The sequence below is a fragment of the Symsagittifera roscoffensis genome, chromosome 5, assembly GCF_963678635.1.
Source record: "Symsagittifera roscoffensis chromosome 5, txSymRosc1.1, whole genome shotgun sequence".
In the NCBI taxonomy this organism is placed as follows: Eukaryota; Metazoa; Xenacoelomorpha; order Acoela; family Convolutidae; genus Symsagittifera; species Symsagittifera roscoffensis.
In genome coordinates, this window is record NC_087066.1 from 14226850 (window position 1) to 14243100 (window position 16251).

General features: G+C 35.7%; 2 protein-coding genes and 1 non-coding gene across 4 annotated transcripts in view; all 3 read right to left on the reverse strand.

Moving 5' to 3' along the window:
* LOC134845502 (plastin-3-like) overlaps positions 1–16251 on the reverse strand; it is a 410042-nt gene that overhangs the window by 348593 nt on the left and 45198 nt on the right. The window lies entirely within an intron of this gene.
* LOC134846075 (excitatory amino acid transporter-like) lies at positions 1509–10320 on the reverse strand. The gene is made up of 7 exons (XM_063863267.1): positions 10311–10320; positions 9618–9732; positions 8913–9187; positions 3211–3890; positions 2772–2964; positions 2029–2215; positions 1509–1648 (listed from the first exon to the last, which is right to left on the reverse strand). The coding sequence occupies exons 2-7, from the start codon at positions 9728–9730 to the stop codon at positions 1564–1566; spliced, it is 1533 nt and encodes a 510-aa protein (XP_063719337.1). The 5' UTR covers positions 9731–9732; positions 10311–10320; the 3' UTR covers positions 1509–1563.
* On the reverse strand, positions 7419–7490 carry Trnap-cgg (transfer RNA proline (anticodon CGG)). The gene has a single exon. It is a non-coding gene; the product is annotated as a tRNA-Pro (tRNA).

Here is a 16251-nt window from a genome sequence, read left to right on the forward strand (position 1 = left end):
GCTTAGTAACCTAATTTGGGGTAATTTAAAAGGAAGCGTACGTTTTCTGCTGCATTCCGAGTTGCACCTAAGTGCTGAAATTCTTAGAAAAGAATTTATTGTTCTTTTTTTTCCCGAAAGAAAAAGGTTTTCGGTTCTACGGGAAACTATTCAAGTTTCGTCAACTCAGTTGCCGTTTTTAATTATTTGTCGAATTTTCTTTAATTGACGTCGATTATGTTGCTGGACGTGTTTTCTGCCTAGCTTCCCGCTTTAAGATAACTAAAACGCGATCTATAGCGCAATCTTAAAGCACGTCCCAAAAATTAATGCGGCGTGCTTCAAGATTGAACTATAAATTGCTTTAAAATTGCTTTTCCTTGATGCTATAAAATTGAACTATTCTGCAGCGTACTTTAGAATGACTAAAAATTGATGGGGTGTGGGGAGTATTGCTGCAGTTTTTGTCCCTTTTCGAAAACTTTTTGAAAACCGTGGCGCTGGGCACGCTCCTCGCGGATTGGCTTTGACCAGCCAAAAGTAGTCCGGAATTTTCTTTAACAGTTGGTGGCTCAGGATTGGCAATCTGATTACTCATTTCCAAATTTGGGGTTCAAATTTTCCAAAACAAATCAGCAATTAACCTTAGGAGCTAACAAGATCAAATTTTAAGGACTAAGTTGAAAACATCTGTAGTTTTTAGAAAAAAGTTTTTAGCCCGTATCAGTAGCGGATTTAGGGGGGAGGCCCCCTCCCTCACGGTTTTGACCCCCTTGCCGACCCAAAGGGTCTCCCTTTGCACTAATTTGAGACAACCATTTTGTCTACCGGACCCTAAAATTTTATTAAAGGCGTCTTTGGCGCCAGTTTTTACTAACTTTGAGGGGGAAGCGCGCGCCAAAACAACATAGGTCAAAATTTCAAAAAAGCCTAAAAACGCTTATTTTGGCCTGTTTTTTCAAAATTTTCAAACAAGGCTTAGAATCTTATTTAGAAATTTTTTCCAGATAAAGTTGATGTCATCCTCAGAAACAACCTCATGAAATCATTAATTGCGCGGTAAAATTGATTTTTATATCTCATAGGAAAGCAATGGATGCACCTTTTTTCCTTTTAGTGATATTGATACGTTCACACATGTTGAAACATGTTGAGAAAAGGTGGAGCGAGTTGTCAAGTGATGTCACGTGCAGAAGATAAATCACTTCATTTGCCCAAAATTAAGTGCGGCGAGATGAAAAGAAATCGGATGTGAAATCAAATTTGCCTTAAATTTCGTTGATTGATCGTCGACGCAAACAGAATGAAACAGAAAATCGTTTTTTGCATTTTAACAGAATTTTTTAGCGATTGGAAGTAGCGCACTGGAACCGAAAATTTGCTCGTTTAATGAGATATCGATAGCAAACATAGGAGATTTAAATGACCTTTCTAAAAACAACTGATAGTTAATTATTATAATTATCATTATTTATTATATTAATTAAACATTACTTGAACATAAGTAGAGTTAAATTAGAAATCCTCGTTTCGCTTATTTTTTCCTTCGATGATTGCGTGAAGTGATCTCTTCTTGTAATAGTATCAAATGTTAAGGACACTTCCTCCCAGAGGCACTGTGGTTGAGAGTTGTCCTTTGAGGGCCAGCATGAAGTCATTGTCGGCACTGCTGTAGAAACAGAACAACCAAATTTGAACAAGAGAAAACGGTCGCTGTGCAAGTGGCACAGAAAGTTCCGACTATAGTCATCACTTCAGAAAAAAAAAACTTTTTTTTGTTTGCCTCCAGGGGGAGGAAAAGGAATGGATTTGGTGGGACCCATTTTTTTTGTTAAACATGAGTTGTTAGCTTTTTCTCATTATAGCCACCAAAAAATTGGAGCCGCCATTCATAATACAAGCTTTAGTTTTCTTGTAAATTTCTTCCTGGGGTGAAGCTATTATGATAAAGAGTCGAATCATTTGTAAGACAGAGCCAAACAATTACATTAAATTTGACATTCATTTGTTTGTTTGATTTGATGAAAATCTATGTTTCAAACTTCAAACCTGTCCAAATCTTCGTCTTCGTCTGGCATTTTGCACAGTTTGCTCACAATGGCAGCCCCAAACGCATCCCCACTCATGGTGAGCACAGTGCGACACCTGTCTAGCAGCCAATCAAACGTGAACAGCCACCCTATGGCCTCAAGGGGCAGACCAACTGACTTGAACACTATCACCATCGTCACGAGACCTGATAGGAGAGACAAGAAAGTATGATTTGAGCAATGCTCCATTACATTCCCGGGCTCTGTTCCACATGTTATTCTCGTGATGTTATTTTATGAAGTATGAAGATAAAAATTTGTTCAGATAAGTTGGTTTTTTGACTATGCTAAGTTCTGTGGCAATATCACAACGCTAAGTTGGAATTTCAAAATGGAAGTTCTGGTGTGGGGAGGGGGGGGGGGGGTTAAGTAGAAACAAATTAATATGCGCTGTATCGCATCATCAAGCAATCATTTAATTTGAATTGACTTATTTCGGGCAAAGGAACCAACATTCGAACTGGTCAACGTTGTACATAGAACCGCTGTAGTGTCACTGGTTAAAAATTAAATCCAAATATTGTTACTTTTCTAGGCTGCATTCTGTTGTTTCAAACCTCAAGCAATAAGCCCCGATCTTAGTAGACCTCGAACCGTCGACCTATTGTTTGAGAGAAGGAGCTCAAAGACTCTAAGACTCTTAAATCCCCCACCTTTGCCAGAAATTTCTAGATCGGCGCCTGATGATGAGTAAGTGCCCACCTGTGTTGGTGACATTTGCAGCGCCTATAGAAGCAGCGAGTACGGTGAGCATGATGTTGATGATCATGGGTGGGTTGAGGACCATGCCAGTGTCCTCGTGCATCTGGGCCACGAACATAGTGGCCACTGCCTCATACACGGGGATCCCGTCACAGTTGATGGCCGCCCCCACCGGCAACATGAACTTCACCACCTGCGGGATATTTTTGAGTTCAATTTACAATTACCAGTTACGAAAAAAAACAGATTAGGTAATATCCACTGGAGGATTGCTGGGAGAGTTGCATCGCCAATCAAAGCTTATACGCTGATTGTTAAAATTTGTTTTCGGTTTGAGATAATTTACTGAACACTATTAACATATTCTAAAGTATTCTCAATTGTATGGTTTATACACTGATTTCAGGCATAAATCTTCACATCGGATATAGTAGCGTACCTGTTTGTTGACCTTATTGTTTTCTATTGCACAAGTCATGTTCGCGGGCAGAGCAGCCGCAGTTGATGAAGTCCCAAAGGAAATCATATTGGCCCTCGCTTGTTTGAAGAAAAACTTAATCGGGTTCCGTCTACATATAATTGAATAGAGTATAATGTACACCTGGAACTGCAAAGCAAGTCCGATTAAAACTGTAATGGTATAAGATCCCATCATAGTGGCCGTTCGGGTCAAATCTTGAACTTCGGATATCGTCGATGCGACTAAACTGCAAACGCCGAAAGGAACAAACCACATGAACAAGTATAGAATATTCATAATTAGTTCGTTCAGGCCGAATATTATTTTGATCAAAATTCGTCCGTTTTCGGGCATCTTTCGCAGTGCCAGAGCTATGAGGCCGGCGTAGAAAATTAACCCGAGGATGTTGGCGCCCTGGATTCGTCTGATTCCTCGGTTCTCGACTATCTCGAATCCCGTTACATTTGTTTTCGGGTCTGTGAAAGTGTGGTTGTCGCGTGAGATTTGTGTTTTGTCCTGCCACATTGTAGCTCCTATGATGTTGTTGGGAATCAAATTTCTTAGAACATCCAGAAGGACGTCGACGGCGCCCCCGCTGTCAATAATGTCGTTGTCGAAACCTTCAAAGCCGAAAGACGGGGGTTTCGCTAGAGGGTCTCCTGAAATAAGAATAAAATCATGTCATTTTCTCACAAAGGAAGCCGCTAATATACAATAAACCATTTTCTCCTCTAATGAAAAAATACAGGCCTTGGTTATTTTTGTTACATGCCTTCGTTAGAAAGAGACATTGTTTCAATCCGAAGCAAAAAACTCTAAATTTAGCTCTGCTTCATTAGTGAAAAAGATTACACGAATTTAAATTCTAAATAGGAGACGTGAAGTCTGCTTGAAGGCCTTTTCTAAACAAGTCAACTACGGTCGTTTTAGGAAAATGAACTTCTTTATAAACATTTTTTTTTGAAAGACTGAAAAAATCAGTCATTTTTTATTTTAATTGGCAATTTTCCCTCTAACAAGTATTTAAATACTTTATCAACTGCATTTAAAATTTTCCTACGGTGAACATATTCAAATCCATTTTCAAAGAGTTTGTTTGGTGCTGCTTAATTTCACTTTTCAAGTTTTTGAATAGAATGAAGTACACACACACATTTTCTTACCTAGAAAAACTTTCATTTCCAATTAGACAATCTACTTGCAAGGGTGTTAGAAAAAAATTAAATATTTTTCAAAATATCATCAGGAATGGTCAGTTTTTCCCTTCACAACTGACGAAGTGAAATTATTCAAAAGCCTGGACAAAATTTTGTAAATCGGGAAAAAAGCAGTTTCTTAATACATTTTGCTGAAATTGTTCTGTTTTTTTTTTTAGCAAGGGGCGAACAAATTAGGTTAAGGCTGAAAAATACTGAAGTAATAATATCTGATTTATTTTAAGAGAATGTGTTAGTATTGGTTTATACATTTAGTTTTAATCTTAGTGTTTGTCTCGTTTAATCTGGAAAATCGATTGCTTTGGACCAGTTTTTTCGAAAAGGAGACATATTTTTGAAAGCAGAAAAGATTTTAACTTTATGACATCCTTTGGCTACCAAAAAACACCTTGTAGACGTAAAAGGATGTCATAACGTTAAAATCTTTTCTGCTTTCAAAAATATGTCTCACTTTCGAAAAAATTGGTCCAATAAACATTTTTTTGAAATAGTCAAAATCGAGAGAAAAACACTGTTTCTTCCAATGCTGAGATAAGTATGGTTCTTTTCATTTCTGGCTACCAATAAACACCTTGTAGACGTAAGAAATGAAAAGAAACATACTTATTTCAGGATTGGAAGAAACAGTGTTTTTCTCTCGATTTTGACTATTTCAAAAAAATGTTTAATGGGCCAAGTGTGGTATCATAAAAGAAGTCCCATGCGGTCGTAATTCCGGTTCCAAAAAGAATTTCGAAACATTCTCAGTTTCGGGAAAAAAATGGTTTGAGAGTTTTTTTTTGTTTTTATGACTTATAGATGTTTATAGCTACTTTAAACTTTAAATTAGCAGTTTCAGACGTTTTTTATATATTATGAAAGATATTGATATCCAGGGCTCAAAATTACCCGGATTGACCAAAACTTCTAATCATAAAACTTCTATGAGAACTTTCTTATCATACAATTCCCTTAATTTCATACGTTAAGAAAAATATTTAAAATCACTATGAGATAAAATTTATATGGATAAACATTGAATGACATGCTTTTTTTTAAACATCAAAAATAATTATTTTTCGAGTTTGTTGAAAATTTTTGTGTTTTGTCAGAAAATCGAATAGTCAAAGATTTTCTGACCTGTGAAAACCCACTGGTTCAGTGGAAAAAATCTCGCAGGTAGTCGGTATTTGTATATTGTTTTCTTGAGATAATGATTCATTGTTCATTTAAAATTATGACTAAAGAACGTAAGTTTTTTGTGTATGGCTAGAAAATTTTTCTCAAAAAAGTTGTCTAGCCAAAAGTCGTGGCCAGGTTTTTTTGACAGATCAAAGGATAGCTAACCATATACAGGCCTAAAGTTTTCCTTTTTGGTTCACACAAAAATCAGAGTTAATTTTATATCATTTGTGGAAGATTTTCAGCCTGGACAACATTATAGACAAAAAAATCCCAAATTTTTGCGTGCAATGTTTTTTGAGCATAAAAGTGATGTTGCGACTAAAATTAGAAAAAAATAACCGCAAACTTCAAGTTTTTAATCTGGCATTTGTTTTGCAGCAAGGTAAAACTTGCGTATTGTACAATTTTCATAAATGGAATTTGTATGTATGCTTTTTTCACCACTTTTTTTGGAATTTTATGATAAGCATTTAATTTTTATGGAATTGTATGACCAGAATTTTTTGTGCATGGAGGCCTACCCGGGTATTAAAAAATTTCACCTGTGGTCTATTTTTGCACCCAGCATCTTATAGGGGTTTCAATTTGGGACTATCTTGACGATGATAATTCAAATTGGGATAACAACGCCGGTGATATTCGCCGTCTTATTAGGGCGTAAGCTGCAAATTGAATCTTTCCAAGTTGAACTGGGAGCATGAACAATTTGCTCTTCAATACCCAACCACTCGCAAAATTTATTGCTTTGTACTTTACATAGCGTGTGGGAGTATAAATTTCAGAAACATAATCAATATTGTGCTTTAATTGATGTTAGAGGGCAGTCTGAAAATTCAGAGATTTGCCCTGATACGAGCAGTTTTGTACAATTTTGTTGTATTATGCTCAAAGAAACAGTGCATTTAATTCTGTTTTTGAGACCGTCTACAAAACTTTTGAATCAAAATTGCCATTTTTAAGGCCTGAAGATATCACAGACTTCATCATACTTTTATTACTGTCGAGTCCGAAAGAAAAAATTGTTAATTGATTTCTTGCAAGAAAACTTGAATTCAAATTTTTTGTGATAAGCGCAGGATTCAGATTATTTAAGTTATTTAATAGGAACAGTCAAAGCCAGTTCATTGCCTGCTAAAAGTACAGATTTCCATGACAATTGACAGGCTTTTTATCATTATTATCTTTGTATGACAGGATTTCAGCCGGTATTAGAAAATAGGTTAAAGTTATTAAGTTATTATTTCAAGTTACTTCTGTCAGATATTTCTTTTCATCACCGGAAATGCATTTTAATGAATGCTGACTTTCTGAACCAAATTCAAGGTCATCAAGTAAATTACCGTATTGACATAATAAGGCAACAACAAAGCAGTTTAAGTTCGTTATTTTATGAGGGGCGAGAAACTTTAGAAGAGCACAGAAAACTACGTATGTTTTTACCCAATGTCTTGCTGAAAAAACATTTGCTACTAATAAATAAATTGAAAAAACTTCTAAGTAGTCTTCAAACTCCAACATTGCCTACAAATGGAATTGGACTTTCGAGAGTATGCAGGGTCGAGGTCCGCGACTTAATAAAATACTTTTGGATATCCAAAACAAATTGCCCAAAAGATGGAATGATGGCCCTCTTAACGGGCTCTCTCTTAAACGGCTCTATTTGGAGGGTAGCGCTTGAACTGAATTAGATAGACATATTTCGAAACATTTGCGGCAACATTTGTTTGTGAAAACCTACATGTGCACTCCAATGGATTTAATTTGTCGATCAAAATAATAACAGCCGTAAAGTTCGTCTTTCTTTAAGGGGACAGCCGGGACTTGAACCCTGGACCTCTCGCACCCGAAGCGAGAATCATACCCCTAGACCACTGTCCCTGAGTTTCAAATAGTTTAGTAGCCATGTATCGAAATCTGTTCAATTAGCCGACATAACTTTTTTGGGGAGATGTACTCACATTACCTTTTTATCACTTTCTTATGCTTCTGGTGTTTTAGGTTATCTGGCCAATTTTACCAAAAATATGTTGCTCAAGATGTAGAATTCTGTTTTGCTCTCTTTTTGCCAGGCTAGCGAAAATACCACAAGCATAAACAAGAGGCTGTCATGCTAATACTACTCCCCAAAAAAGCTTTGCGGAGAAGCTAATTGTCGGCTAATTGAACAGAATTTGGCACAGGACTACTACATGGTATCCTTTCCCCGGACATTGATCTAGGGGTATGATTCTCGTTTCGGGTGCGAGAGGTCCGGAAGCATAAAAAAAATGATAAAAAGGTAATGTGAGTACCTCTCCCCAGAAAAGTTATGTCGGCTAATTGAACAGAATTCGATACATGGCTACTAAATTATGGTAGTCACAGGGACAGTGGTCTAGGGGTACCACTGGGTATCTTGATTCTTGCTTCGGGTGCGAGATGTCCCGGCTTCAAGTCCCAGCTCTCCCCTTATTTAAACTCGGCCGTTATTTTTTTGATCGACAAACTAAATCGATTGGAGCGCAATGGTTCAAGTCCCGGCTGTTCCCGTTAATTGAACAAAAATTTAACACATAAATGTGTTTACTTAAGAAAATGCTTGCGGCGCAGAAAGTTTCGTCAAATTAAGTCTCTACTGTGGTTTTGTAGAGCTCGGAAAAACAGGCTTGGTCTACCTAAAAAAAGGTCGAACAAAACCTTTTTTTTTCTTCAAAAAACCGTCCCCTCAAGATTTCGATCTGGCTTCCAAGTTTGGAACAAAGGCTCTTTTTTCCTTCCCCCCCCCCCACCTGCAAATTTTTATAGTTCAAATTACTGCTCTCCTTGTCCGATTGTGATGAAAGTTGACATGCAGACTAATTAGGCCATGAAAAACATATTTGATCTCCAACATCAACCTTGTAAAAGCACTCCTTAGACCATAAAATTGATGCTTGTGTGAGGTGGGGGGGAGGAAAAAAATCCGGAACAAAATATCTGAAGGTAATATTTGCTTTTATAGTCTGGAGTCTGTATTTCTAATTTTTTTGTTACAGGGTTGGGGTAAAATTGCTGTTCAGGCTAGTCTTTAATAAAAAAACAGTGTAAAGAAAAACTGGGGACCTGAAACCGTTGAAAATTAAAGTTTTATTTTGAAAACGTTTTTCTGTTGTAAATAAAGTCAAGGTTTACTTGTCCAATGATGTTTTCTGTGTTGTTTTCGAGTAAAGCCTGTCTAAAATTTTGACAATTTTAACCCATTGGTAATATTTGGTAACTTTTTCAACCCAGATAACAATACCCCAGCTTATAGAAACAAACATAGTAACCAAAATAAATTACCCGGATGGATGACCAACGTCAACGTGACTCCAATGGCAATGGATACACTAGTAGTAAACATGTAATAACAAAGTGCCCTCCATCCAATCCCAGTTCCCCCCTTACTCCCCCCTACTCCCTCATTGGCCATGTCTTCTTGACCCTGGAGACACTGGATGATAGCACTCATGACACTGAACACGATAAGGGGGAGCACTAGTCCTTCCAGGCTCCGGATCATGAGTTCTCCTGGGATGCTGAGCATGTAGATGGCATAGGGCGACGGCTGTTGGGACCTGGAAGAAATATTTATGGTTTCATAGTAGGTCTGATAGTGGTATATGCAGAAACTTTTCGTCGGAGGGGGAAATTATTTAATCAATTTTGGTCAACTTTTTTTTCATAACTCTTCTGTAACACCACAGCCATATCGCTTCAGACTAATTAACCACAGTTGAAGTTTCTTTTTACGTGGTTATGTGTGTGGTTATTCAAGTTAACACTGCTCGATCTCGCAATTCCAAAAATCGAATCTCTCGCTTTTGTTGCCTGTTACCAGATTTCAGGACACGCCACTTCGGTTGATAGCGTAACGAGAACACGATAAATGTTTTGGATGCAGTTGCTGTTACGAAAGTTGTAAAAGTAAACTTTTATTTGCAGCAATTGTACAATACTATCTCCTAAATAAGTCAAACTCAAAAATCGCAACATCGTTTTTTTTACCTGACGATGAATCCGATGCCTATCCCTGCAAGCACAGCTGCGAATATGAAGCAGGGGATGGGGTCAGCCGCAGCCGCCTTCTTGATCTTGTACCAGCTCTCACTCAAACCCATCTCTACGACACAGTCACACAACTGGGGGTTATTTGAGCCAGTTCATCCCCAATTGAACTTTTTAGATCATCAAGAACAAAAAAGTATGCACTAAGTTGATGTTTTTTTAGATATGATGTCACATACATATCAACCCAGCTTCGAAAAAACTTACCGGAAGTTTTTTTTTGATATTGGCAATTTCATATCAGCTTTGAAATAATTTTTTGTTTTGACAAGTCTAAAAACCCCACCTGTTTAGTAGCTGATGATGGTCTAAGTACGTCGTCCCAATTGTATGTTGACTAAGGAAGATTTTAGTAATTATTATAAGCTAATAATAAAAAAATGTCGTTTTACCAAATTCTGCTATATTGAAAGAAAAGCGGAAACTCGATTAAATTTTTTCAACTTGATTGAAAGTTTAGCTATCATGTCAAACTCTAAACATAAATGAGTGAAAATTTTGATCGCAAAAATAGTAACTGCTTTTTACTACAACTACAAGTTATAAGAATAAAGGGGTCATACATATACAAGTTTTGTTTAAAGTTATAGTGGTTAGATGTCTTAAATTAAAACGTTATCTTTACAATCTTACCATCCTTACTTTGTGGCTTTGTGGTTCATATCACGCCTTCATATTTCAAAATATATCCAACTTTGTTAAGATTCGTTTTCGAACTGTGTCAATTTTTTTCTTAAAATAACGCAATTAAAATGAAGAATAATCTATCACGCTATATCCTTGAAACTATTGTGTGAATTAATAAAATTGCTAAGTTTATTTAGTTTCAAAATTGCTCAAATGGTTTCAAAAAAGTTTGGCACGTGTCTTTTTTCTGAGATTTTAATTTTCATATTATCTGCACCATAGGCGTTTTTGGAAGTATAGGCAGAGTTTGAGAGCATTGAAATGAAATTGAATCAGTGAGAAAAATTAGCAGAGCCAGAGCATCTGTTTGCATATTTTAATATTTAAACATTTTTTTTCGACTGATAAAGTAAACATTTATCACCTTTACGTCATTTTTTGCGCAATGATTGTTTTGTAAATAGGTTTGTAGATAAACTCCATTCCATGTTTACATTGTTGACTCAAACTTACGCGAAAAGTATAATTAAAGTATGTTTCATTGAATTTGTTCAAATGAAAAGGAAAAAATCTATTATTGATTAGGGTAGCCTAATAATGTGCAAGTAGCAAGAAATGTTTAAAGCATACTAATTTAGGGAAAAAACTCCAAAATTTTTGGAAAAGATAAGAAACTTATCAAAAAATCAAGACTTTCTTTTTCTTTTTTTTTTTCATTTTTGAATTTTTTTTTACCAGATCAGAAAACTAAATATTGTAATAACAACATCAATTTGGAATTATAGATTTTAAGAATAAATTTCATCTGAGCTCGAACAATAATTAATCAGCTGTGAGGCAAGAGCAACAGTTTCATGTCAATTTTGTTTAAAGAAACAAAGCATGAGTAATTTTATTTTATTTTTTGATTTAATTTTTGTTTTGAGAAAAAAATTGTCTATTTGTACAGATTTCAGTTTTCGATTAAAATATTTATATAACTGAAGTATTTATTTTTGGCTGTCTTATCTGGTCCGCTGGAATTTATTTGAGCTTCCTTACGAGGCCAAAATGTGCATTCTGTGCATTGTAAAGGAATTCCGCAACAGGTCAAAGTCAGATATGTCGCGGAATCCGCATTATTGCTACCTTTCTTTGATCTTCTTTGCTGTTTTAGATTCCACAAACAAATACCTAAGAGATTGTCCAGCTCAAAATTGCTCCAAAAATAGGCGAAATTGCGGAATCCGCAACCGTATTTGCGGAATCCAGAACAGTTTGTGGAATCCACAAATAAATAATAAGACATGTGTGTAGTTGTTAAATTGAGCTGTTGCTGAATCCGGAACAGTAAGCGGAATCCGCAATTTGTATGTGGAATCCGTAAATTATAAGTGGAACCCGAATTTTGATTGCGGATTCCGTTCAAATATATGTATATATGTAGTAGCGTTTAAAATTATGTCTCTCAATTACAGGTGGTCACCAGTCAGTTCAACCTCAATTACTAAATTACTACGTTGATCGGCTACCTGTTGAAATGTCAAATGTTCGATCTGAATTACTAAATTACTACGTTCGTCGGCTACCTGTTGAAATGTCTAACGTTTGATCTCAATTCCTGTCAATCACCCAGCTTCAATATTTGGATTGATAGAATCCCAAATACTGACCTAATTCGGCAAAATGTTGTTTATTGTGTTTCTAAATTCTCTCAACCCAAAGACTCTAAGCAATGAATTTTTTCTATTTTTGTTCCATATTATTTCAGTATTTGGGTTTCCATCAATTTCAAATACTGACCAGTATTTGGGATCGATTGAATTCCAAATACTGACATAGATCGGCGATATGCTGTGCGTTGTGTTTCTAAACACTCTCAACCCAATGCCTCCAATTAATGAATTTATTTGGTTTAGTGTTTCCAAAACTATGATTTCAAAAAGTGTTTGCTGGGATATATATCCCAAATAGTAATAAATGACATCCACCGATTTAGTTAACCAATGTCTTAAGACCTGTTCGTGGATTCCGCTGACAATGGTTAAATCGTTGCTTTTAAATTCCGCATTGCTAAATATAAGAATTTCAGCTCTATCTTTTAATTGCTCATATGCAAGTTCGGTAATAAACAAAATTTGGAATCCACTTACTGTTTGCGGATTCCACTTACATTTGCGGATTCCACTTACATTTTGCGGAATCCATTTACAGTTGCGGATTCCAGAACAACTAGCAACATTCGCTTGTTGCGGAATCCACGGCACTACAAATTTGCCAACAAAATTTACGTTAGAGTTATTTGTACGCGGAATCCACGAACATTTTATAAGTGGAATTCACTTACATTTTGGAACATGTTTGATGATTAGTTTCTGGAATCCAGGAACATACATCAGAAAATTGTGCGCCTTGTTATGTTTTTTTTTCTAATTTTTTTTTGATTGAAAGGAATTCAGTTTATGTTTTACCGGTTAAAGTAACATATTTGTGTCGTTTGAACAGCAAAATTAAATTATTGGTTTTCTGTAAGTAATTCACGAAATATTTATTGTCTAAAAATTTTAAATTTTATTGCACAAAATTTCGCTCAACATTTTACCCTCAAAATTTTTGATGGTGATTTTCTAGCCTTTTTATTCCAGTCTCGTTTAATGCCGACTTAGTGTTATGCTATGTAGTGTAGTTCGCAATTGGTAAAAAATGTGTTTCGCATCTGCATAGTTGATTTTTTCACGATTTTTTGGTTTTCAGAAAAATTTATGCTGATTTAAATTCAACGGATAAACTATTGGCTTCATAATTAACAGGCAGCGACTTCTTCTAAAGACTTTTATTTCAACGGGTAAAAAAGTCATCATCAACAAAAATTGTATACATCGAGTGAAATATTGTTTTGCCTGGGATCGAAACTTAGCTCTGCAAAGGAGATAAAAACTTTGGGGTCGTTAGTCAGAGCAGCTGATAGATCCCCACAAAAAAACCGACAATAAATAAAACAAAAACTGCTCGTATCAGGGCGAAGCCCTGAATGTTTTGACTGCCTTTTAGGTTCTATGAAGCAGTAAAAACATGAAAAATTTAATTGTAAAAAAAAATAAAATTAAATTAAAAAAAAATTGAGACTTTTGTAAAAACATCCCCCCACACGCCATATTAAACACAAAGCTCCTATTAACAAATCAAATATGGCATATAAACTTCCTTAAACCACTATGGAACGATTTCTCAAAAGGATTAAATCTCCGCTTACGCGTTAATAGCGCGAATTATATCGTGCGTTAATTGTCCCAAATCGGCCAAAGTGGCAATCTTTCAACCCCCTTAACTTAACGAAAAATGATCACAGGTGAAATATCTTTTCAAATTAAAGATCAGGACAACAATAGCTTTCGAATAAAATAAAAAAATTCGGTCAAAAAGCGCAAGTTGAAGAGTCGAAATTTGTCTGAAGAAAAAAAACCCACCCCAAGCACAAATATTCCGTTACTTTCGTTACGAAAGTCGGATTAATGATCATTGTTTTAGCTTGTAATATGAAAAATTTGTATCCTTAAAATTTTTTGTAAGAGAACTCACTGTCTTATATCTCTGCGTCAAAAGAGAAATTCCCTGTCTTAAAACAATCTTAGAGATTAATTTGGTAATTTGTAAGATGTTTACAAATAAAGTTCCCATACAGCGTTTTCGGTCAACCCGTACATATTTTGTTAAAAAATTTTCACCTGTTTCCAAATGTTTTACGGAATAAAGAAACGTACGCAGAATAAACTGGGTTTGCGACTTGTTTTCTATAAAAAAAAATAAGGATCGAAAATAATAAACGGCCAAATCTTTTCGGTACAACTAAATAAGAAATCTTATTGTTAATTTTCACGTGATCAATTTCGACAGATCTGATGCTGTCAGGGACTATTGTTTAAATCTTTTTTTTCGGTTTTGATGATTTTTTTTTGTTTAAGTGCTTTATTCGTTCTAATAATAGTACTTTGTGAGTTAGGACCGAGTTGGTTAACTCATAGAGTAATTTCGGATAGGGTACACCGTCTGCTCGTCACGCTATCTTATTTTCGGCCGGATAGATTCGTGCAACTTCTTAGTCTAATACCGATCCTAATCTTACTCTTATACTATCTAGTCTCAGGTTGTTTAACTAGTCTCTGCTAGGCTCAATAGATCTAGGGTATACTGGTTTATTGCGGTTGCTGAAGTGCTCGGGAGAGTCCAACTAATTTCTAAGTTAAATTCAAATCTCTCTGGTGCTGAAATTACAAGTAACTTCAGCACTTACAAATAAGTGGGTTGTTAGTTAGATGGATCATGATTGGTTAATATTAAATACTTTACATTGGTAAAATATCTAAATTATCCAATCATAAAATGTAGTCTAGATCAGGTTCCACCCATCCGGGTTTTACAGAGTTTTTTAGAATAGTTCTTCTGCAATTCGAAGGATGGATGATGGACGTTGGTGTTTGGCGAACATCATATTTCTTCTGTTTCCTCTTTGTTAAAGAAGTTCCAGGAAGCTGGAGTTAGAGACATAAGATGTTGTGTCTTCTAGTGACAACGACTAAGTCTTTGCAACAAACTCAAATCTGATTTCAGAATGGTTGGCTATGTCAGGTTTTTCTGTTCTGCGTGGAGAGTTTCTTTTGTGTCTGATCTAGTTTGGGAATGGCGTGGAGATTGTGCGTGGAGGGGATGCCTGGTTACTCGGATCTGTACGTATACTTGAACATCGAGGTGGTCATTGGTCTAGTTCAATGAAGTCCTTTTCTGCGAAGTCAAGTCGTACTCTAAATCCTTTGAGTTGTGATTGTGAGTGGCATATCGATTGTGGTTGGCCATTCTCTCTCGAGTGTAGTGGGGTCGTTTTGTCTTTAGATGTTCGTCCTTGGTGTTATATTCTGATCTATGTATTGCATAATGTAATTTACATTTTATAAAACATTTATTAGTTTAATATTTTTTAATTATGATTTTAGTTAGTTGTTTTCACAAAAGCTTTTTGTTTTAGTTCGGTTATTTTGAAGAGTTACTCACCCTTGAGTAGCTCTTATTAAAAATAGAGGTGTGGTCACAAAGCGTGGATGTAGCGCGGTGGGTTAGGCCGGCTATAGAGCATGCTCAGGACGTCCTTCCTGGTGGGTTAGGCCAGGAGTGGGAGTATGATTTCATGCGGTTTTTGTGAGGGGTCCTGTTATGTGACAACGTTTTATGTTGGGTTTGTTGTGGTTTTTCTTATGTCTTGTTGGTTATGTCCTTTTTCCAAAAAGCAAATTGTTCGTGGTATGGGTTTGTCTTTCGACTTTTTTGTGTTTTATTATTTCTTTCTTAGACTTTATAATAGTCTTCAAAAGAATAAATTATCCAGTTTTAAACTGGGTTAATCCGGTTTGGGTACCGTTGGTTTCCTTTTCTTAGTCATGCTGTTATTCTATGATTTGTGGTATTTAGTAAGCTGCGTTGGTTAGTTTTGTTTAGTATATGATTCCTTTCCAACCGGGTTAAAGGAAAGTTTGAAACATGTTATTATATGTTAGAGTTGTTGAGTGTGAAAACTTGAAACTGAAATTCATTATTTTAAACAATTCTTCGTGGGCGAGCTGTGCGAGTGTGGATAGAATTTCTGTGCGAATAAATGAGAATATCAAAAGGTTAGTACTGCATTTGCATTTTATTAATTTACTGCATAGAATTTGGAAATTTACTGCTAGTTATGGGGGAATTTTAAGTTACAAATTTTCATCATAATTAGATTTACTGCTTGTGGGGAAAATTTTAGAAATGAATTTACTGCATTGGTATTAAATTTATAAATTTATAAGTGTAAGAGATTAATAGAATTGTTGAAATCTGTTTGATGAAATTTGCGATCTTTATTTGTTTTTTGTGGTTTTTGTAGGTGATCGTCGGATGAAGGCTAAAAATCTAAAGGAAAACATGGATAAAGTATGGTGAGTTT